The sequence below is a fragment of the Rosa rugosa genome, chromosome 4 (genome assembly GCF_958449725.1).
Source record: "Rosa rugosa chromosome 4, drRosRugo1.1, whole genome shotgun sequence".
NCBI classification, from domain to species: Eukaryota; Viridiplantae; Streptophyta; class Magnoliopsida; order Rosales; family Rosaceae; genus Rosa; species Rosa rugosa.
This window is the reverse complement of record NC_084823.1, coordinates 26,194,657-26,218,275: the sequence shown is the minus strand read 5'-3', so window position 1 is coordinate 26,218,275 and position 23,619 is coordinate 26,194,657. Positions and strand designations below refer to the sequence as shown.

The window sequence follows — 23,619 nt, the reverse complement described above, 5'->3', positions numbered from 1 at the left end:
ATATTCAATGCCTTACTTGACTTTACTTTCCTTAACACTCCCTCTCAAGTTAGAATGTATGTTAATGATTCCCAACTTGCCAAGTAAAGTCATGAACTGTGAAGAACTCAATGATTTTGTGAAAATGTCAGCTGGCTTATTTGTAGTGGATATGTGAGCTGTTTTGATCATCCTTTCTTGAATCTTTTCTCGTACAAGATGACAATCAGTCTCGATGTACTTTGTCTGTTCATGGAAAACTGGATTGGAAGCAATGTGGAGGGCTGCTTGGTTATCGCAATATAACTTGACAGGATGTGAATGCTTGATGCCTAAGTCTTGCAAAAGATACTTCAACCAAGTAATCTCACAACAAGTTGCAGCCATAGATCGATATTCAGCTTCTGCACTAGATCGTGACACTGTAGTTTGCTTCTTGGTTTTCCAGGAAACTAATGATTTTCCAAGAAATATGCAATATCCAGTAATGGAGCGTCGAGTGTCTCGACATCTAACCCAATATGCATCACAAAAATCATTTAATTGAATTGGACTAGCTGAAGAAAACAAAATTCCTTGACCCGGAGTGTTCTTAACATATCGCAAGACTCGATGAGCTGCTTCTAAGTGTGGAACTCGTGGCTTGTCCATGAATTGACTAAGAATATGAACTACATATACCAAGTCAGGCCGTGTGATGGTCAAGTAAATTAGTCTTCCAATAAACCTCTGATATGAAGAAGGATCACTAATGTAATCACCATCATATTTGCTAAGAGACAAATTCTGCTCCATAGGAAAGGTGGATGGCTTTGCACCAAGATAAGCAGCATCTTCAAGAATTTCAAGGGCATACTTTCTTTGTGAGAGTGTAATACCCTTGGTTGACCTTGCAAACCTCTATTCCTAGAAAGTATTTTAATTGACCAAGATCTTTCAATTTAAAATACTTTCTTAGAAATAACTTGGTGGCTTCAATGTCTTGTAAGTTATTTCCTGCCAAAATAACATCGTCTACATAAACAAGTAGAGCAGTGAATTTACCATCTTGGGATCGGACGAACAATGAATAATCTGCTTTTGATTGTTGATATCCAGCTTGTTTGAGAGCTGAAGAAAGTTTAATAAACCATTGGCGAGAAGCTTGTTTGAGCCCATACAATGATTTGCGGAGTTTGCATACTTGTGTCTCCCCCTTTCGTCCAAAACCAGGAGGTAAAGACATGTAGATGTCTTCATCAAGATCACCATGTAAGAAAGCATTATTGACATCAAGTTGATGAAGATGCCAATTTTGGGTAGAGGCCACAACAAGGAGACGAACAGTGACAAGTTTAGCAACTGGAGCAAAAGTTTCACGATAATATATCCCCTCAATTTGATTGTAGCCTTTAGCTACCAACCGAGCTTTGTAGTGTTCAACAGTTCCTTCAGGGTTGAATTTGATCTTGTACACCCATTTGCACCCAACCGGTTTCTTGCCTGGAGGTAACGGTTGGAGAGACATGTACCATTAGATTCAAGAGCAGCAAGTTCTTGTTGCATGGCAAGGCGCCATTTTGGGTGACAAACTGCTTGTGCAAAAGAGCATGTGTCTTTTTCAACTGAAATGGAAATGGTGAAAGCACGGTGTTTGGGTGATAACTTATCATAAGAAAGTACATCTGATAATGGGTAAGTAATACCTGTAGATCCAGCCAACGCCGAGTGAGATGAGGGACTGGCCCGTGAAGGAAGGGAAATACCTACATGATAATCGCAAAGGTAGTTAGGGACATGTGTAGCACGTGTTGGTCGCGAAGAGGCAACTGGTGCAGCAGGAGGAACAGGAGAAGGGATTGGGGATTGAGGAGTTGATGTTGGAGAAGCAGTGTCTACATTGATAGGTGAAGATGAAAGAGCCTCGAGAGAGGGTAAACCTGGCGATGGAGGAGAAGTATTTGTGTTAGAAGGAATAGAAGTAGGGATGTCGTCATCATATGATGATTCTTGAATTTGAATTTGAGGAAGCACAAGAAGGGAATCTGCAGCGGAAGATGAGAAAGGAAAAATAGTTTCATGAAACAAGACATCACGAGAGATAAATGCTTTACCCGTTGTGGTGTCATAAACTCGATAACCCTTTTGGCCATATGGATACCCAAGGAAGATGCAACGTGTGGCTCTTGCATGAAATTTTGTGGGACGATGATGATGTGTGGAGGCAAAACATAAGCACCCAAAAACCCGCAAATGACTATAAGTGGGCTGTTTATGGAAAAGTAACTCAAATGTTGTTTTACTTTTAAGGATTTGTGTTGGAGTGCGATTGATAAGGTATGTGGCAGTCAAGATGGCATCCCCCCAAAATTTCTTAGGAAGCTTGGCTTGAAATAATAAGGCTCGGGCTACATTGAGGAGGTGGCGATGTTTCCTCTTAGCTACTCCATTTTGTTGTGGAGTAGAAACACAACTGGTTTGGTGAATGATGCCTTTGTTGGAATATTGAATTCAGGGCCATTATCACTGCGAATAATTTTAACCTTGAGAGAAAATTGTGTTTCAATAAGATTAATGAATGAGGTGAGATATTGATGTGTGTCTGATTTATGATGCATCAAATAGACCCATGTGCAACGTGTATAATCATCAACAATAGTGAGAAAATATTTTGCTCCAGTGATGGTAGGAACATGATACCCTCCCCAAATATCAACATGGATTAGTTCAAATGGTGCATGAGTGTTTATGGAACTCAATGAAAACTGAGAACGAGTCTGTTTAGCTAATGGGCAAACCAAATAATCATCAATATTGCAAAAATTTATGTCTTTAACAGAATGAGAAATTGAATGAAAACTTTTATTGGAAAGATGACCAAGGCGTTGATGCCAAAGTCGAGGAGAATGGGTTGTGGTAGCTGAATTGCATCCTTTCTTGTGTGAGGTATCAAGGTAGTAAAGTCCCCCTCATTAAGTTCCTATCCCAATCACTTCCCCGATCGTCGATCCTAAATCATACAAATATCATCATCAAAGATGGCACGGCAATGTGAATTTCTGGTAAGCTTGCTAACAGAAATTAAGTTCAATCTAAAAGATGGAACACAAAGCACATTATGTAGCATAAAATCTGCAAAATGGATGCTGCCAATATGTGTGACAGGAGCAAGTGCACCAATAGGAAGGTGTACCGTTCGGTTTGTAACAGGAGTGCTCGTGCTCAACAATTTTGAAGAGCAAATCATATGATCTGTGGCTCCAGTGTCAAGTATCCAACTCATATCATCAACAACAACAACAAAGGCACAAAAAGCCATACTTGAGAGGTCACTCATAGCAGAGGAACTGCCAACATGATTGGTCATAGGAGTTGGTGTGTTGTTATTAAGAAGAGCCATGAGGTTCTGATACTGTTCACCTGTGAGAGCGTAAGAGGTAGGAGTTGTTGTTGCTGTATTGGTGTCAACAAGATTGACCTTAGGAGCAAAACTTCTATGATCTTGGTGGTCTTTTCTTCCATTGGTGGAGTTTGCCTTTTTCAATTTACGGCATAGGTAGAAAGAATCATCTGGATTCTCATATTTGTTAGCTTCAGGCTTGGCTGAGATTTTTGGTTTCTGGGCTTGTTTTTCTTCCATGGGTGTCAGAGGGAAGAGGGATGGCCACTAGGATTGTGCTACGTTTGAAGCAGAGAGATTTTTTTTTTTTTTTAGTAGGTTGCCAGGAGCGTGGTTGCTCTGATACCATTAAAGAATTTGGTGAAATTCTTGTATATATTCATTGAATAGAGACACTGACAATTTATACAAGGATTAAATTATGTTTAGTCCCTGTACTATGACCATTTTTTCGTTTCAGTCCCTGACATTCTCAATTAATCTGAAAAGTCCCTAACGTCAAAATTTCCATCTGATTGGTCCCTCCCGCGTCAAATTAGGAGTTGACCTTAGGTGAAATGTCCAATATACCCCTCTGTTATTTCTTTTTCCTTTTTAATTTCTTTTTCTCCTTTTTTTTATTTTTTCTTTTTAATTTCTTTTTCTCCTTTTTTTTCTTTTTTCTTTTTTTTTTCCTTTTTTTCTTTTTTCTTTTTAATATCTTTTTTGCTTTTTCTTCTTTTTTTTCTTGTTCCTTTTTAATTTTTTTTTCCTTTTTAATTTCTTTTTTGCTTTTTCTTCTTTTTTTTCTTGTTCCTTTTTAATTTCTTTTTTTCCTTTTTTTTTTCTTTTCATTTTGCCTACTTTCTCCTTCCTCAACCCACCAATCTCATTCCGATCAAACTCCACAACCCATCTGTTTCTCTCCCCAAATTGAAACCAAACCCAGCAAAGACCTAGCTTGGCGGTGCAGAGATGGACATCGAGCAAAAGCAAGAGGCTAGGAGCTGATCGATCACTTCTTCACCTTCTCTGAAGCCATCTCCCTCTGTTGGGATCCGCCCTCGCCTCCATCATCGCCGACGCTAGGGCTGGGCTCGGGTCGGGCCGGGCCCGAAAATCAGTAAGACCGAGACCGAGACCGAAATTATCGGTTCGGGCCGGTTCGGGCTTTTTTCGAAATCAAAACCGATAGAAACCGAACCCATTCGGGCCGGTTCGGTCTTTCGGGCTTTTCGGGCCCAATTTTCAGTTCAACAAACTTTGCCTGTTTTCCCCTGTTTTCCAAACTGCAGTTCTGCACTTCTGGTACCTGGAAGACTAGAAATCTAGAATGCATATCCAAATATCCAATTATCTCATTAACATAACAATAATCATGCAGTACTACAAGTTTATACTTCATAGCTTACAACACAAACTCACAAATACATTGTCTGATTGTCCAAAAGGTTAAAAATTTCTGAATTTACAGACCAAAAGGTTAAAAATTTCGAACCTTGAGATAGAGAACGCCGCCACCCAAATCAGATTTATTCCTATCGCTTTCGGTGAACTCGAGCCGGGCTTCGTTGCCGGAAAAGCAAGCTCCTTCCCATTGAATCGAGTTGTTGTAAGGGGTCACCGACCCGATAAACGACGGCAACAAATCCACGGCACTGTGGAAATTGTTGAGCACCGGCCACGATATCTGACGTGGCAGCACCGGAAGGACGTCCTCGAGCCGGGCTTCGTTGCCGGAAAAGCAAGCTCCTTCGACACTGAGAGGGAGAATCTGAGATGGTATCGAGTATTGACTCGATCTGAGAGAGAGATACTCGATCTGAGAGAGAGACTGAGAGAGGGAGGCTGAGGTGAGTGAGGTCGGGTTACTCGACCTGTTTTAGCGTTTTTTTTTTTTTTTTTTTTTTTATATTTAACATATTATTATATCACCCAATCAAGGACTGACATGTGGCAACTGCTACAGTATCGGGTCGGTTCGGGCTTTCGGGCCCTGAAAATGTGAAGCCCGAGACCGAACCGATTATATGAAATCGGGTCGGGCTTTAGACCGAACCGAAAATTCCTACATTAAAACCGAACCGAATCGGGCTTTTTCCCTCGGTTCGGGTCGGGTCCTCGGTCTTTCGGGTTCTTTCGGGTTCGGACGCCCAGGCCTAGCCGACGCCATCTCCCAAACACAAGTAGATCCCAATCAGCTCGGAAATTCGCCGCTAAACCACTCCCCTCTTGTTTTCACAGCCTACTTCTCTCTCTCCCACTCAAATCTCACTTTCTCTCTCCACATCAAGCCTCAATTTGGAAACTTTTCACTGAAAACTACCATTTTTTCATACCCTGAGGTTTTTGGGTCTTGCTCAAAATGGTGATTTGGATTTTGGGTCTGGTTGAAATGATGGTTTTTGATGGCCAAGTTGACCAAAACCAGAAGTGAAGAAGAAGAATACTGATGGAAAAGGAAAATGGCCGCCGGCGTGGAGAATAATAATTGGGGTTTCGAGTCGATCTGGATTGGTTCGCCAACGTGGCGCTACCGATGCAGCAGGATACGATGGTCATTAAAAAGGAAAAACAAAAAAGAAAAAAGAAAAGAAAAAGGAAAAAAGAAATTAAAAAGGAAAAAAGAAAAACAAAAAAAGGAAAAGGAAAAAAGAAATTAAAAAGGAAAAAGAAAAAAATAATAATAATAAGGGCCGCCGGCATGGAGAACAAGAATTGGGGTTTCGGGTCGATCTGGATTAGTTCGTCGACGTGGCGCTACCGATGCAGCAGGATACGATGGTCATTAAAAAGGAAAAAGAAAAAAGAAAAAAGAAAAAAGAAAAAAGGAAAAAAAAAAGAAATAAAAAAGGAAAAATAAAAAATAAAAAAGCAAAAAAGAAATTAAAAAGGAAAAAGAAATAACAGAGGGGTATATTGGACATTTCACTTAAGGCCAACTCCTAATTTGACGCGGGAGGGACCAATCAGACGGAAATTTTGACGTTAGGGACTTTTCAGATTAATTGAGAATGTCAGGGACTGAAACGAAAAAATGGTCATAGTACAGGGACTAAACCGAATTTAATCCTTTATACAATACATAAGGCAATTAAGATCCTAAATTAGAGCCCTATACAATTGTTTCCTACTTTACATTCATATACATATGGAAAACTAATTAATCATAATAACTATGCAACAATCAAACTGATCACAATATTCAATGCCTTACTTGACTTTACTTTCCTTAACACCGTCAACCACAACAACTCAATTCTTCCAAGAGAAATTTTAAATACACACCCCTAATCACTTAATACAGATCCCTATTACTTTATATTTCAAATTAGATTTTGCAGGTAGGTTAAATGACCAAAACAAATATCTATGCATTAGAAGAAGAAAAAAAATAGTCATATTTTCCTTATATTATTCTATTTATGTATAAATAGTTAGATAAACACAACAAATTTCTATACATGGCCTCCCAATTTAATACAAGAATAAAGTTAGAAACTATCTAATTTAATTTTTTCTTAAATAAATTGTAATTAAATGAGGTTAGAAACCATAATATTTTTTCTTAAAAAAAAGTAATAAATCCTCTCTCTAAACGCTAGGTTTCTCCTCGCTACCATGTTCTCTCGTCCGGCGGCGCACCCTCGTCGGCGCGGGCCTCTGGCCTTGTCGGTGTGTGGAGCGTGCAGCCGGACGGGCTCTAGCCTTCGGAGCAATGATTCTCTCAGATGGTGAGGATGGGGCTGACCGAGTGTTGGCCGTTGTCGAGGAGATGGATCCACTCGATCCCAATCGGATCCGTTCTGATCTGGGGTTGAGTGTGTTGGATGATGGAATAGGAAGCATGGCTTGGCAGGGGACAGGCGGATTGGAGGGATGAGGTGGAGGATTTGCGTCGTTGTGGCCATGGTGTCGTTCTGTGGCTCTGGTGGTTCGTTGTCTTCACCGGTGCTTCGGTTTCTGGGGGTCAGATTGGGCGACGATCTGACCGTTATGGTGGCTGGGCTCTGGACGGAGTTCGGGTCACGGCAGAGGCGCGGTGATGGTGGCGTTGTGGTGGCGGCGGTGTTGGTATGGCTGTGGTGTAGCTGGTTTGGGCTGGAACCCTGCATATTCCTTGTTGGGCCTGGTGCTTCTTGGGCCTGGGCTTGGGCTCTAGATTTAACTTTATTTACTGTTATATTTATATTTTATTGCTGTTTGGGTCCGGCCCAAGCTATTTTATTTTTAATAATTCTTATTTTGTTAAGTTGTCTAGGTTGGATACGCTTTATGCGACCAATAAAATCCTACATGTATTGTGTAGGCCTAGTCGGGCTACGTGCCTGGGTATGCACTCTACGTGCCTTGTCTGCTCTAAGTCGACGGTGACTTTTTTGCTTCATCAAATGGGTGCTACCGCCTAGTGGCAGGGTAAGACTAAGTGTCGTTGGATTTACTTTTCGGCGGCAACATAAGAGGAAAGCTATGCTAAAGCTGGTAATTATGCTATGTTGTACTTGGGGTACATATCGAGTTATCTTTCCGCTATGTCACTGCTATGTTAAAGCAAATGGAGTCGCTATTTGTGCGCTCTTTGCTAGTTGGTGCTTGTTAGAATACAAGTCTTCTGTAGAGATTTCTGATATTATTTCGGAAAATATTCTAGATGTTTATTGTAATCAGGGGTTTAGGCTCAACGTCCCCCCCCCCCCAAGGGTATTCGACAGTTTCATTAATCAAGGCTTGAGGGCAGCCGCACCAGCCCTTTATTCAAAAAAAAAAAAAAAAAAAAAAACCATAATATTTAGAATTTCAAAATCAATGGCATTAAATGTTTTTAAAACATATCGCTTTACTCCCATTTTTTAGTTAATTTTCTTTTTTGTTCTAAGAGTTATGATTAATCAATTTATTTTCTAATATGAAACATCACAGGTGAAAAAACTTTATAATTGTTGATTTGTTTGGCTCCTCTAATGACAACTTTTTAGTTCCGCCACTGTGGAGAAACTACTGTTATAGTTTTGGTTGAATGTTCAACTCATAATTTTATACTTGATTAACATGGTGTTCGGTCGATGAGAGCTCAAATAACACAAAACCTATTTATATGCATCTATTAAAAGGGAACAATAATAAATCTTTATGGATTTCTCAATAACTAACATAAGTAATCAATATGGTCATTTACAAATTCTGATTGTTGGGTCTACAACTCTCAAGGTCATGACAATGGTTTCGTTGTTGGTAATTATCTTGAAGACAATGAGGATTTACCTTTAGAATTTACTAGTTCTTCTAGAAAAGTTTCAGAGCAGAGTTTAATTGAACAAGAACAATTGGTTGATGTAGTACATCTTCTAGTTTGTTCTAGCTTAGCTTAAAGTCTTAGGCGTTTCTGGCCTTTGTATGCTCCCCATTGGGATGCCCTCCTGAGCGATTTTAATCGCTAGATCAATGAACTCTTCTTTCAAAAAAAAAAAAAATGGTCATTTACAAAATGTCAATATACTAGACTATACTAATCATATTAAATAGTAACCTTAATATAGTAAAAAAGTAGGATATTTCATGATTTTTGAGATTAAGGATATTTTAGGTACTTTGGGTTGTGTATTTAGTAAATTATTAGAATGAGAAATTAAATGGATGGTGTATTAAGTATGAAGTGGTCTAGTTAATAACTAGAGAAATTAAAATATTTTCTCTAGTTATTAACTAGAGAAAATATTTTTAGCTTGCCAATTTGGTCTATTGGCATATGATTTGGAACAAGAAAATACTAAGACATTTCCATCCAATATGGATTATATGATTATATCTGGCTATAAAGTGTGTCATAGTAAAAATAAGCCACCAAATACATTAAAATGTGTGTTGTGTTGGGATCCACTTTGGGATATATATATATATATGTTGTGTCTCCACATTGTCTCCCACTTTTTACTCGAGACATCTTTTCTGGAACATGTATTAGAGCATTGACTTTCCCTTGCTGGCATACCTATAATTTATTTCCATGGCCTATAGGGTCAAACACTGGGAGGAGAGGAGGAGCTCTCACTTCACTCTAAAATCAAAATCAGTCTCCTCTACACTTTTAGACTTGTAAATGGACCGGGTTTAGAGTGAATTGACTTAAATCTGAATTCATTTGGCAATTAATTTTTTTAACCCGGCAAATTGGTGATAGCTCAATTCAAATCCGTATTCGGCGCATTAACGGATACCAGATCTGCTAATCCGATCCGTTTATAATAACGACTATTTTTAATTTTTAAATAATAATATTAAATTTTTATTATGATACTTCATGAAACATTAATAAAATATTAAAATAAAATGAAGAATATCGCCAAAAATTGAATTACATATTAGTTTAGAGAACCTTAGTTTATAATACTTATTAGTTTGTTCTCTTAACCAAAGCAATACTTCATTGATGTTTGTGTATAAGAGAACAAAAAGAACATAGACATCAATAAGCTTCAACTTCATATTCTTATATTCCGATAGTACCCTTAATTATCCCATATTTCCCATATTGGAAGCTTAAGGAAGAAGACTTCGTCTTTTAGGTTTCCGCAAAAGTTTTTTTTTATTTATAATATATGTATATTTATTATTATTTTATATTTAAAACTAATAAGTATTCTTAATATTTTATATTTAATATTTTGAAAATAATATTTTATTGATTCAAAAATAATATTTAATTATTATAAAATCGGACCGGATTATTAACAGATCGGATCAACCTAAATCCGTGTTTGATCCGTGAAATAAACAGATTAATGAATCCGAACCATTAACGAATCAAATTTTCTATCCAAACCCGTTTAATAAGCACGGATGCGGATCAAAATATGGTCTATTTATAGGTCTATCTACACTTGATCCACTTCAAACTTAGATCTACATTGTCTTGCGAGCCCATATCTAAACTTGCTCTGGCAATATCTAGATCAGAGGAAGGGCATAGGGGCCTGAGAGTTGGAAGTAAGTTTACTAGTTCAGTCCAATCTCCATACTGACCATTTCCTTTAGTTTTATTAAAATTATTCATAAGTGTCAATTTAAGACTCTAATTAGCCATTAAGCCACCAAACTCTTTTTATCTTCATAAGGCCTCTTTTTTTTTTCGAGAATTCACAAGGCCAATTGACAATGAGAAAACGCACACGTCATCCTGAAATTTTTTCATTCCTGACGATTTTGCCCTCTCACCTAAGAAAACGAGTGCATCAGCTTTGCAAATCAGATCGATCATTCTCAATTGAATTTCGAAGCTGCTAGAAAGGATGAGCTCGCTTTTATTCTTCTACCCCTTTTTCATTTTTGCCCTAGGTGAGCTTGTCTATTTTCTTCCATCGATGAGTTTGCGGATTATTGTTCGTTTGTGGACTCTAAAAATTCATCCCATTTCTTATTGCTGGAGGTTATTTGTGTTTCCTAATATGGCAACAATCTTAAACTCTTTATTTTTTCTTTTTCGGGTCGGGGTATTTGAATGTATCTAACATGCCTTTTCCAAATGATTTCCAATCTTCTCTCACCTAAGATATTGAGCAACCTTGAACCTTTTTTTTTTTTTTTTGAGTGTCACATAAGTCCAACTTTTAAGCATCAACAACATAAACTTTTTCCTTGTCCAAATAATAAGTGAATATTTACATGTATTATGATGAATTTCAGAAGGATTATAAAGGCTAGTTTGAGATTGCTATGACTTTTTAAAAAAAAAAAAAACTGCTGCTGCTGCGTTGTGAGAATAATCAGCTGTGAATTAAAACAGTTTCGTGTTTGGTAATCGATACTTTTAAAAGTGCTGCAGTACATAAAACAACTTTAGACCGTGTTTTGATCCACAACAGCTTCTAAAAGTAACATTTAGATTGCTTCTAAAATCTACTACCAGTGACTTATAATTTTTAATTAAAGTTTTTTTTTAATTTATTTACCAAACACAATAAAATCTAAAATTTTAAATAAAAGCTGATTTTTTTAAAAGCGAAACAATCTCAAACGAAGCCTGAGTCTCCTTCGTAAAGGGATAGATACACTAATTGTATGAATGAAAAAATGAAGGCTATAAACAAAAGTGCTCCGCGGAATGTAGCGCCCTTACTGATAGCAAAAAAGAACATCGTGTATGGTATCTACGGCTGATATCATAAATACAAGGCCATATTAGAAGATTACAGACCGGCTGATCTATAGTATTGCATTCTTATGTCTCTGGTTGCCTAGACTTACTCTCGTAACAATATATTTGATGTGATGTGAAGAATTATTTCTTGAGATGTAGAAGTTGTGTCCTTCCCTACTCCAAGATGCTGCAGCAATTCTTGTCTCAACCTAATAAAGTTTTATGAAATGGGCCAAAAAATAGGCAGCTCAGCATGTCAACTCTTGCAGCTGAATTTATAAATGTCTAGCTATGACTCTTGTAATCTATAGGTTCAATTAAAATGAAATGCAGGCTTGTTAATTTGATGCCTAGTTGACCAGAAGTAGTGGAGGTTGAAAGAGAGGATGAATAGCCGAAATGGATTTGCAAGTTCCAGCAGCACACATAATTGAGATTAACCTTTTTCCTGGTGGAAGTGTTATCCACGTGGTAATAGTGCGTGTGGATTTAAAACTTCCTTTCCTCTTCTTTGTAAATCCGACCCAATTAAGGAGAGGTTGGCCTATAAATTGAGAACAACCCCTCCCCTCAAATTCAGCAATATTACACAGAGAGAGAGAGAGAGAGAGAGAGAGAGAGAGAGAGACTTCAAATTCTAGTGTTCATAACCCAACAAGAAGTAACTGCAGGCTAGGGCCTCCTTCACATGTCCTTGTCTCTCTCACTATCTAGCTCTCTCCCGTAGCTAAAGTCCATTTGTTCCACCTATCCAAAGAGCTATAGAAAGCTAACTAGCTAGCTAAGCTTTGGCATAATAGGCCGTACGTCTTAGACAGACATATGGCAGAAGATAGGAGACTGCAGAGTAATAATCTCAAGGTTGAGAGCCTGGAGAGCAGCATGAATGATCATCGTCATCATCATGAGTTAATGGGCGATGAAGAGGTAGTCGTCACTGTGGATTGGAGAGGCAGACCTTCTAATCCCTCCAAACATGGTGGAATGAAAGCTGCTGCGTTTGTTCTTGGTACGTATACATACACCCATCGCTTTCTATATATCCAGATAATGTTCACATATAATTAATGAATATTAATTCCTCTTGCTTTTTGCTCTAGCTTAGTCTTCGATCGATCTCTCTCTTTGGTGTTATTTTCCAATTTTTGTCGTTTTGCTTTGAAATTTTGACGACAATAATTCCGATCACAATCAAAGGAATAACTCATTCCTACATATATATAACTCTATGTTCGGACGTGGGGTCGTCACTTTGAAACATTGCCGGAGTATGCCATTCGGGTTACTAGTTACCAAAGCAACCCAAAAAGAATGATTTTCTATAATTGGTGTGTTACAAATTTAAGGGTTCGCATTTCATATATTTCAAGTAGTTGCAATTTTTATATGCTTATACAGTATATTTATACTCGAAAGGTCGATATCCGGCTGAACCCTGTTAAAACTACAACCATATTATACCCTTTAATTAATTGTTTTGAGGTTTTAGTACACAATATAGGTTGGTAATTGACGTAGGTAATTGGTTGGTGTCATATTAATTTCAGGACTTCAATCATTTGAGATAATGGCAATAGCGGCAGTTGGGAACAACCTGATAACATATGTGATAAATGAGATGCACTTCTCATTATCCAAGTCTGCCAACATAGTGACAAACTTCATTGGAACCGTCTTTCTCTTGGCCCTTGTTGGTGGCTACCTCTCTGATTCTTATCTTGGGAGTTTCTGGACCATGCTTATCTTTGGCTTTGTTGAACTTTCGGTAACTCTCTCTCTCTCTCTCTCTCTCTCTCTCTCTCTCTCCACACACACTACACTGTGACTCCCTCGCATTTAAATAATGAGAAGATTTATCGCTTGAAACAGTCACTAAATATTGATTTAGACTTTGGACCAATTTTTCCAGGCCAGTTGGTTTAGACCAACTTTTTCAGAAAAACAGCGATCTGTAGTGACTGTTATATTTTACTAACTTGACGGTTTTAGCTACGAAGATAGTGACACCAATTTTCTGTAACTAAAATCATTGACTAGCAGTTTTATTTTTTTATTTGTTCGTAGTATGAAATAGTTTGCTTTCAGTCACGGACTTGCACTTAAACATTAGTATCTATTTGACAATACTTCTTTTGCCTAATATAACAGTATAATTATGGCTTTAAGAGTATATATTATTGATCAATCATAGCCCAACAGCCCTAATTGTGGAAACTAAGGATTAGTTTTTGGGATTTAAGACTTTAATTTTAATGAATAAGTTCATTATTGTTTAGATTCATATTCGTACTTAACACATTTGCAGGGTTTCATATTATTATCAGTCCAAGCTCATCTTCCGCAGCTAAAGCCACCACCATGCAACAGCAACACAGCTGTTGGAGAAGACTACTGTGAAGAAGCAAAAGGGTTCAAGGCATCGATCTTTTTCGTAGCTCTCTACTTGGTGGCATTAGGGAGTGGGTGTGTCAAACCCAACATGATTGCTCATGGAGCTGACCAGTTCAACCCTGCAGATAACCCAAAACAATCCAAGAAACTCTCCACCTACTTCAATGCTGCTTATTTTGCCTTCTCCGTGGGAGAACTCATCGCCCTCACGCTTCTTGTTTGGGTCCAAACTCACTCCGGAATGGATGTTGGCTTCGGAGTCTCTGCGGCTGCCATGGCTCTGGGACTCATCTGCTTGGTCTCCGGTACCCTCTATTACAGAAACAAGCCACCTCAACGAAGCATTTTCACCCCCATTGCTCAAGTAAGACTTTTACTTACCAAACAGGAATGTAACTTTGTTATAGTTTTTTCTTGTGTGCCAAACATCAATAGGATATTTAGTTTGTATATGATTGGTTTGTACTATTTGGTTTGCATGTGTAGGTAAGCAATTTTGTTTGCTCACGAATATAACAGGGAAATTATAACATGGGTTGTTGAATAACATAATCTTCTTACAAGTAGACAAAATAATGAGTATACTATTGATGTCTGCTGACTCATGCATGATCATACCTTGTCTAATTTCTTTTATTTCAGGTTTTTGTGGCTGCAATACTAAAGAGAAAGCAAGTTTGTCCATCCAATCCTCACTTGCTCCATGGAAGCCAAAACAATGTGCCAAATGACAACTCCGCTTTCTCTTCTGACGTTGGCCCTTTTCTTCACTCTGAAAAATTTAGGTAAATAAAAATATAAAAAAATAAAAATAATAAAAAAGAACAATGATTTCACAGCTACATTCCAGCTCTTCTTCTCATCCTAATTTGAGATTCTTAAGTTAACTATATTGACAATAATAAATATATCAGGTTCTTGGACAAGGCGTGCATTAAGATTGAAGATGGCACAAACACAAAGGAAAGTCCATGGAGATTGTGCACAGTTACACAAGTGAAGCAAGTGAAAATACTTCTCTCAGTGATTCCAATCTTTGCTTCCACAATAGTTTTCAACACCATTTTGGCTCAGCTCCAAACTTTCTCAGTCCAACAAGGAAGTGCTATGGACACCCAACTCACCAAATCTTTCCATATTCCTCCAGCCTCACTTCAGTCGATTCCTTACATCATCCTCATCTTCCTAGTCCCTGTCTACGACGCTTTCTTTGTCCCTTTCGCAAGAAAGCTTACCGGACACGAATCAGGAATCTCCCCATTACAAAGAATAGGAGCCGGCCTGTTCTTTGCCACGTTTTCCATGATCTCAGCCGCTGTCATGGAGCAGAAGAGAAGGGAAGCGGCCGTGACGTCCAACAAGACATTGTCAATTTTCTGGATCACGCCGCAGTTCTTGATCTTCGGGTTATCGGAGATGTTGACAGCAGTCGGCCTCATTGAGTTCTTCTACAAGCAATCCTTGAAAGGCCGGATGCAAGCATTTTTAACAGCAGTGACATACTGCTCGTATTCATTCGGGTTTTATCTAAGTTCACTGTTGGTCTCTCTGGTGAATAAGATCACCTCTTCATCTTCATCAACCGGTACTCATGGTGGTTGGCTTAGTGATAATGATCTGAACAAGGACAGATTGGATCTTTTCTATTGGCTGTTGGCAGGGCTTAGCTTCCTCAACTTCCTCAACTATCTGTTTTGGTCTAAGTGGTACTGTCACAATCCATCTTCATCATCATCAGGGGCACAACAACAAGACCATTATAGATATAGCACTACTACTACTACTACTGCTAATGCTACTTCTGCGGATCATGATCATAATCTACCATAAACTGAACAATCAATATGGAGTTATTAAGAATATAAATGTGAAATAGGGGATTTAAGGGCTCTATATTGAGGCTCTCTGATGTACTCCATCTCTGTAGTATGTATAGAACACATGTTATCCTATGACATGCATGTTGTATCAGGGCATATGACGCTCCCAAATCCTCGATTGGTATTTTGGTATATACACTTATGTCTTAAATTACGTTATTTGAGACTTTATTTCTTTATATGCCCATATTATACTTAAATGTTAAAAATGCCAAACAGTCTAAACTTGGAATTCATAGCACTACTACTACTACTACTGCTAATGCTACTTCTGCGGATCATGATCATAATCTACCATAAACTGAACAATCAATATGGAGTTATTAAGAATATAAATGTGAAATAGGGGATTTAAGGGCTCTATATTGAGGCTCTCTGATGTACTCCATCTCTGTAATATGTATAGAACACATGTTATCCTATGACATGCATGTTGTATCAGGGCATATGACGCTCCCAAATCCTCGATTGGTATTTTGGTATATACACTTATGTCTTAAATTACGTTATTTGAGACTTTATTTCTTTATATGCCCATATTATACTTAAATGTTAAAAATGCCAAACAGTCTAAACTTGGAATTCATATATGATCGGTAGTGTGCATAACTAAATATGATCGGTAGTGTGCATAACTAAATATGATCGGTAGAGGATCTAGCTTCTTATTGTAATTACTCTATGACTTACGTGAGGTGCCGAAAGTTGATGGTCCTCAATTAAGGGTTGAGAATGAGTGCATTGATCTGAAAATTAAATACATAAAACATTTTGAAAATTAAACAAACATGAAACATTCTTAATCTGAAAACAGATTAAATAGGAGTAGACACACAACACAAAACAGATTGATGAACTTTATAGAACTAGCTAGGCTTTCCAAGAACTTTGATGAGTTGGTCCCAGCAAAAAAAAAAAAAAAAGAACAGGGAATTTTCAGTTGATAATCAACAATTAAAAGGCTGGAGGAGGTTTGTGGCTGGCTTTATTATGTTTTGAATGTCATAAAAGGAATGAACAGCAACGTGATGGGATAGCTAGGGATCCATGATATATATGTTACTTGAAATCAGGAGGGGGGGGGGGTCCTTTGCCCTTTTAAAGGAAATTTGACCACCAATTAGGATTTTGATGCATGCATATGGAATAAGCTTCTTATCAATAAAGTCAAAAAGAAAAAAGTGAATCTTAGAGAGAAAGATAGAGAAGGGCAATCAATTAGAAAGCATACTATAGGAAGCAGAGAAGTTTGTTCCCATTTTGTGTTGTCAAGTCAATCATAAAACCTTTCTGAAGAGACATGTCTCAAACATGTTTTGAACTTCTCATGTTGGAGTGTGCCATGTATAGGCCCCCCTCGTATCCCTTGTTATTAGACCATTCGCAAAATATCCAGATATTGTTGGCCAAAAGATAAACATGTTGGAGGTGGCTAATCCCTATTCATGATAGGTGATTCCAAGATCTAATTGTCATATTGATAAAATAGAGTAATAGACGATCTGCTATAACATCACTGTGAAAATATGAATAAAGGTCTGTTTATTCCAATAGCAAATTTTATATTTCTCTCAAACTGTTCTCCGATATTGTGCTCTCTTCGCGGGAACGGCAACTAGGGTTGGCCTTAGATCCTTTTTTTTTAGATCAGTATGTCACACTCCACAAACTGCACATTACCAGTTTCAGCACATTACAGTGCCGCAACTTCGTAAAATATAAACCGAAGATTCAATTTACACTCCAGTCATAAAGCGCCAAATTTAACACACATGAAATTGGGTCGTCATTGCGATCGAAAGCACCAGGTCGACCGATGTACCTTAACCTCCGAAGGTTTAGGAGTGGCTAATCCCCAAAGAAGTCATCGAACCTTTCCGCTCTTACACACCGCCATCAACAAACTTATACACATGTTAACTTAAAAACACTTATAAATTTCAATTAACAATATTTTCATCATGCATCACATATATAATCAAATATGGAAAATCACTAACTAAGAGTGAGTCCTAAGTCCCATACTTAGATTCTGAAGCTCTATCATTCCACGTTATCCAGAATTCACGAACTTTCCGTTCTTCGGGTAATTGGGGTCTTAATTTCCTTCAAGAAACTATCCTCCGGATTTAAGGAAACTTTAAGCATCAATTATCGTTTGATTATTTCCGCTATTTTCGTAACTTTGACCAATCATGACCAATTTGAAACTCTTTACTAGGCCTGGACACGGTCCCAGCCCGACGTGACATTTGCAAGGCCCGAGACCGAGCCCGAATTGAACGGGCCGGGCTTGAATCACATTTTTCAATCTTAGGAACCGGGAAGGCTCGGACCGTGAATGAACTGGCCGGTCCTCCCGGTTTTTCGGGCCCAAAAGTTCAGTTTGGCTTAGCTTCATCTTCTCCACAATTTCATCATGATCTGATTTTCTGGGTTTAGAGCACAGCCTAACGCATCATACAAATCAAAAACTAACTACAAACGAAGAAAATAACATCCAATCATCAAAGTTTCTTCAAAGTTACATAGTTTAAATTCAAACCCTTTAAATTGGCTGGAATGACGGGAACCCACCACCATCTCACTCCCACAAACCGAAGCTGCGTTTTCCATTTAGGAATTAGGGTTCTGAGGTTTCGTTCTTCGAAAAAGAGGCTTGGGGTTAAGGATAGGATTGGGAAATCAGATATTTGATGAAGTCAAGGAAGGGATTCAACGGGATTGAAGAATGGGTTTGACGAATTGATTGGAACCTGGGTTTGACGAAGGGATTGAAGGCTGGGTTCAACAAATTGATTGAAATCTAGATTTGACGGAGGGATTGAAGGCTAGGTTCAATAAACTGATTAAAATCTGGGTTCAACAAAGGGATTGAAGGCTGGGTTCGACGAATTGATTGAAATCTGGATGGGTATGGAAGTAGGTGGGTACTCATCTATCCTTGATTGTGCTGTGGATTGGGATTTTGGAATAGAGGCTGGGTCTACTGGGATTTAGGTTGGGATTGGAAATTTGGGGTTAGAGAAATTTAGGGTTCTTCGTTCTTGTTCTTCGAAGAACAGAGAGAATTTGAGTTAGAGAAAAATGGGGTCAAGTGGTCAACTACGGATTAGAAAAGTAGACTGATGAAGAGTTGAAGACTTTGGATGATCTACTAAGACTTACATGTACAGCCTATAAGAGAAAGACATGTGGCATAATGACATATATAACCTATTCGGGCTTTTATCCGGGCTTTCACACTGGTGTACTCTCAGGCCCGGGACCGGCCCGTTTTATTCTTAAACGGTCCGGGCCTTAAATTTCTGCGTTTTTTTTCTCCAAAGCCTGGCTCAAACCCAGCGGTCCGGACCGGTCCGATCCGGGTTTTCGGGTTAAAATGCCCAGGCCTACTCTTTACCATTGGCTTAATTTACATATACGAATTAAAAAAATACCACCCTAGAAACCTTGTTCTTTAGGAATCACTTTTTCGAAGTTCATTAACACAGAATTTGTAACCTAACAAGGTACTAGTACTACTTCATAGTTAACATAGCCGTGCTAACCAAGTACTAGTAAACATAATCAAAACACCATCTAAATTAAAAGTTGGCCATAATTAACCATATTTCCATGATAACTTTAACGTCATCAGCAACCACTTAAATTTACTGAACATTGTTTTATTGTTACCAAATTCCTTGTCCACTAAATATTCAACCTCTTTTCCCATTAAGGATAACCACACAACTATTTCCAAACTCAATTCAATAATAGAATACCTAATCAAAATGAATTGTAGGTCCCACGAAGCAATGAAGACGAAAGCTCGCCTCTACAATAATGTGAATGCAGGTACTGTACACTGGTGATGGGATTGGAGGACGGAGCTGGGTGTGTGGAGACTTTTCAGACAAATTGTTGTTCAACGGAAAGGGGGTTCCGAGGGTTCTGCTTTACTTTTTTTATGTTGAGTTGTTTTTCGGAACCTGTTACTTCTTAGTTTGTTTTTATCGATAATCTGCTAAATCTAGACTTCTTCAACTTAGTAATCAAAGCGAGCTTTAGATGGACAACTTAAAAATTAATGACTTATAAAGTTTTCACCTCAAAATTTTTAATATGTTTTCGTTGTGTGTTTTACGAAAAGTAATTTAATAAAATGCTTTGCGGGTTTCTGAAGTGTAAATCGAACCTTCGATTTATGTTTTAGGAACTTATGGCACTGTGACGTGCTCAAACTGGTGAGGCACAGTTTGGGGCGTTACACAGTATGTCGATCTTCTACTTGAAAACGTTGGGTATCTTCACAAGTTTGTTAGCGGAAGTCAATGTACCTTGTGGTCTTCTTCTAACGCCAATTCTCCTCATCTTCTCAAGGTGGGTGCACTTTTTCCGACCACATAGATTTGGGTCTCTTCAATCTTTGGGAGATCCTATAAATCGGAGCAGTCGACATCCTTGGGTTGTGTCTGTGATGACCTAGATTTTCGTTATTTAATTCTTGCAATTGATAATGGACCAGTTGTATGAATTATTGTTTTTATACTTTGTTTGTATATTATTCCTGATTTGAAATTATTTTCGGACGAATAAATATTCGGAACACATCGTTTTAGGGAGTTCGAAGGTTGACCTTTTATACGTTGAGTTTCTCCAAAAACTTCTTTCCCGAAAGTTGTAGAGCGCGTCGATACGAGTTTGTGGACATGCGGTACGTGTAAATCGGAGATTGTATGTGAAAGTTATGGTCAGCGGAAGTTATTTCTATTTTCAAAATTTTTTGGTATAAATAGCAAGTTTCTGGAAATAGTTCACACAAAACGAGAATTTCCATTTTGGGCCGATTCCTGAAAATTCCAGAAAACTCAAACTCTCTCTAGCTTCTGGTTGACCCGACCCGGACTTGGTTTTTGGACCCAATCTTTCCTGCGAATTCCAGCAACGGCACTGCTTAAAACCGGTCGATTCATGTATCCCACGTCATTCTCTTTCGATCCTTAGTGGTCTTGTTGATCGGTTTGTATCGGAGGATCTCCGATCCTTGGTGAGAAATTTATCCCGGCTTTTGTGGCGATCAGTGGCGATCTAGGCCGAATTGGCTAAAATCTCTGGTATTAAAGTTGACCCTCGTGATGTTCTCTACATTTTGGACCAATGGATTAAGCTGGTGTAGAGTTTAGCACGATGGCCTGTGGCGGCGCGTGGATGCATGTCCGACCGGGGTTGGAACAGATTCTTGCTCCATTATCATCTACTCGTTGATACAAACATTTTGATATATGGTTTGTAACATTTGGAGATCGTTTGAATATGTTAGGGTTTTTCGTAGTTTCGATTTGTTCGGTTTTCGATCCTTGAGAATCCAACCTTTGGATCGACTTGTCATTTCGACATATCAATCCCAAAAGTGTTCCAGAGATTTTGGGTGGTCACGGATGAAGTTTCGTCTCAATTGGCGTTACTTTCAGGTTTTAGTTCAAATGGGAGATTCGAACTTTAATCGTTGTGTTTAGTGTATTGATTTAAGACCGTATGTTCCTTAGGTACTTGATAGAGGGTGTTCTGTAAGTTGTCTCCTTTGTGTGAAGACGCAGTGGGAATTTCAAGGTGAGTAAATATCACAATGTTTTTTTACGAACAATGTTACCTTATCGTCTTAGAGTTAATTATTTAACTGTGACTATGGTTGGTATTAGTGGCATTCTTGAGCGAATGACTATATATATATATATATATATATATATATATATATATATATATAAGGAGCCGTTCAGAAGTGACATTCGCAAAACAGAAAAAGTGCGGACGTCCATCCTCACAGCTGCATTAGGTGCCGACGGGCACCGCTACTCTTGCCAGACGGAACCAGGCCTCGATGTCGAGCCTTTTCTTGCTGCTGGACTCGTCAATGAAGTGTTCGAAGTCGACCTTGATGGTGGTTCCATGGTTTCAGGCGAGCTCGCCATGCATCCCTTCGAATCCGATCACCTGAGCCTTCGCATTGATGGTGATGCCATTCGGGATGTCCAGAGTCTTCGTCCGACAACACCAACACCGCCATCGACGCCTGAGGATGGACGTTCGCACTTTTGCATATGTGCGGACGTCCGCTTCTAATCCGGCTATATGTACACATATGTATATATGTATAGTGTGATGTGTGATGAAAGTAATAAGAATGACTGTGTTCATATTATTGTTTTGAGATCTGACTTTTCGGGAAACAATATTGTGGAAATGATGTTTTCTATTGTTTTGAAAATTATTGAGATTGGCGTAACATTTTTGAGCCAAGCGTGACCTATTTTAAATGTATTGGTCTTTGTACCATGGGTCACAGATGGTGATTAGGGAAGGGAAATCTTTTATTTAGATTTATGTAACATTTTTAGGTCTTGCGCCACTTATTTAAATGTTTTGTCTGAAGACTAGATGTCATAGATGGTGACCAAGGCATGTAATACCAAGCCTTTGGCCGGGTGATTGGATACGATCAATTAGAGCTCTAGTCTGTCTGTCATTGTAGTTTATGGAGGTAATGGTAGAGGTTGCTTAAGACTCATGAGTACGTATTTTAAAAGAGAGTCTCGAGGATATTATTTCTTTTATTGTCCATTAGGGACTTTGAATTTCATATTGATTTGTTGAGTTATCAAATAATATGTTTTTGTCACGACGGTGACTTGTGTTGTTCCTTCTGAGAAAAGGACTTGGAGTTTGAAAGAAATCATGGGTGAGTTGTTTTCCTTAGGTTGATTGGTGGTTTTCTCGTGATTAGTGTGAGTTGTTTTTATTGATGTATTTGAGTTTACTCATATAAGCTTTCATAAGCTTACCGGGTTTGTTGTGTGGCAACCCGGTGCACTACTCGATGGTGTAGGGGTTAATCTTGCAGGTCAGGGTAATCGTGGTTGAAGCTGAGACATTGTGTTCACAGCTGTACGGGTAAGAAGCAAATTTTGTTGGCTTTGCCATTGTTATGACTTCCGCTATATAGTGAGTTCTAAGGAGAATTTACATTTTAATTGTTGTTGCAACTTAATTCGTAAACTTGTATAATATATGACTCTGCGGAGCGAGTTTGTACTGACACAGTAGGTTCAGGGCATCAGTATGTACTTGGTTAAAAAGAAAAAGTTTTTTTGGTATTCTATATTGATGGCTGAACCATCACGGCTATATAATTGTGAGAATTATCTTGATTTTTGATGATGTTTGAAAATCAGGGCGTGACAGTGTCAGATCCGACCTCCTTCTTCCTTTGCGCAACTCTTTATCAACAATTGGCAGTAACCGGTAATGGTGCGAGTTCAGACGAGGGCAATATTCCTTCAAGATCGGCAAGTTTCAATCATTTTCAAGTAACTTCAAACTCCACCCAGTCTTGTGCTACTTGTGGCATTGGATAATGAAACTAATGCTCATGTGACCTCAAGTTTTGGATCCACCACAATCCCAACGAATGTCATGGTTTTTATCACAGTATGGTAAAGGTAAGAAGTAGACTCTATTTTAGCACTGTAACTATTTGAAGAGCATGTTTAGCTTTTAACAACTCTAAGCAACCTCTTAATTGTCTTTCCATTTTAGGTTCTAACTATATGGCTCCTAAATATACTAATATAGAGTGGCTCTCAATTTTTTATTTATTTTTTATTTTTTATAATTTAGAGCAACTCCCATAGCTTTATGTAAAATTTTCTTATTTTATTTCAAATAGGAAAAAATATAGTTTTAGTCACTCAACTTTCTTATAGTTCTAATTTAGCCATATAGACCAATGTTCTGCCATTTGGCGTCGATCCCTCCTGGGAACCAGAGTAGTACCAACAAAGATGGCTCAACAAGGAAAGCTCTACCTAAGCCCCTAAAAAATCACTGACCTCTGG

The 23,619-nt window shown here is 38.3% G+C and overlaps 1 protein-coding gene across 1 annotated transcript; it reads left to right on the top strand.

Annotated features, from left to right (window-relative positions):
- Positions 1-12,015: 12,015 nt before the first annotated feature.
- LOC133706819 (protein NRT1/ PTR FAMILY 4.3-like) lies at positions 12,016-15,903 on the top strand. Its single transcript, XM_062132369.1, has 5 exons — positions 12,016-12,480; positions 13,019-13,236; positions 13,777-14,226; positions 14,505-14,647; positions 14,777-15,903. Exons 1-5 carry the CDS (start codon positions 12,294-12,296, stop codon positions 15,690-15,692), a joined length of 1,914 nt encoding a protein of 637 aa, XP_061988353.1. The 5' UTR covers positions 12,016-12,293; the 3' UTR covers positions 15,693-15,903.
- Positions 15,904-23,619: the final 7,716 nt, after the last annotated feature.

Coding starts and splice junctions, on each gene's coding strand:
- LOC133706819 (XM_062132369.1), top strand. CDS start 12,294: ATGGCAGAAGATAGGAGACTGCAGAGTAATAATCTCAAGGTTGAGAGC. Junction 13,237..13,776: donor TTGGCTTTGTTGAACTTTCG/GTAACTCTCTCT, acceptor ACACATTTGCAG/GGTTTCATATTATTATCAGT. Junction 14,227..14,504: donor TTTTCACCCCCATTGCTCAA/GTAAGACTTTTA, acceptor CTTTTATTTCAG/GTTTTTGTGGCTGCAATACT.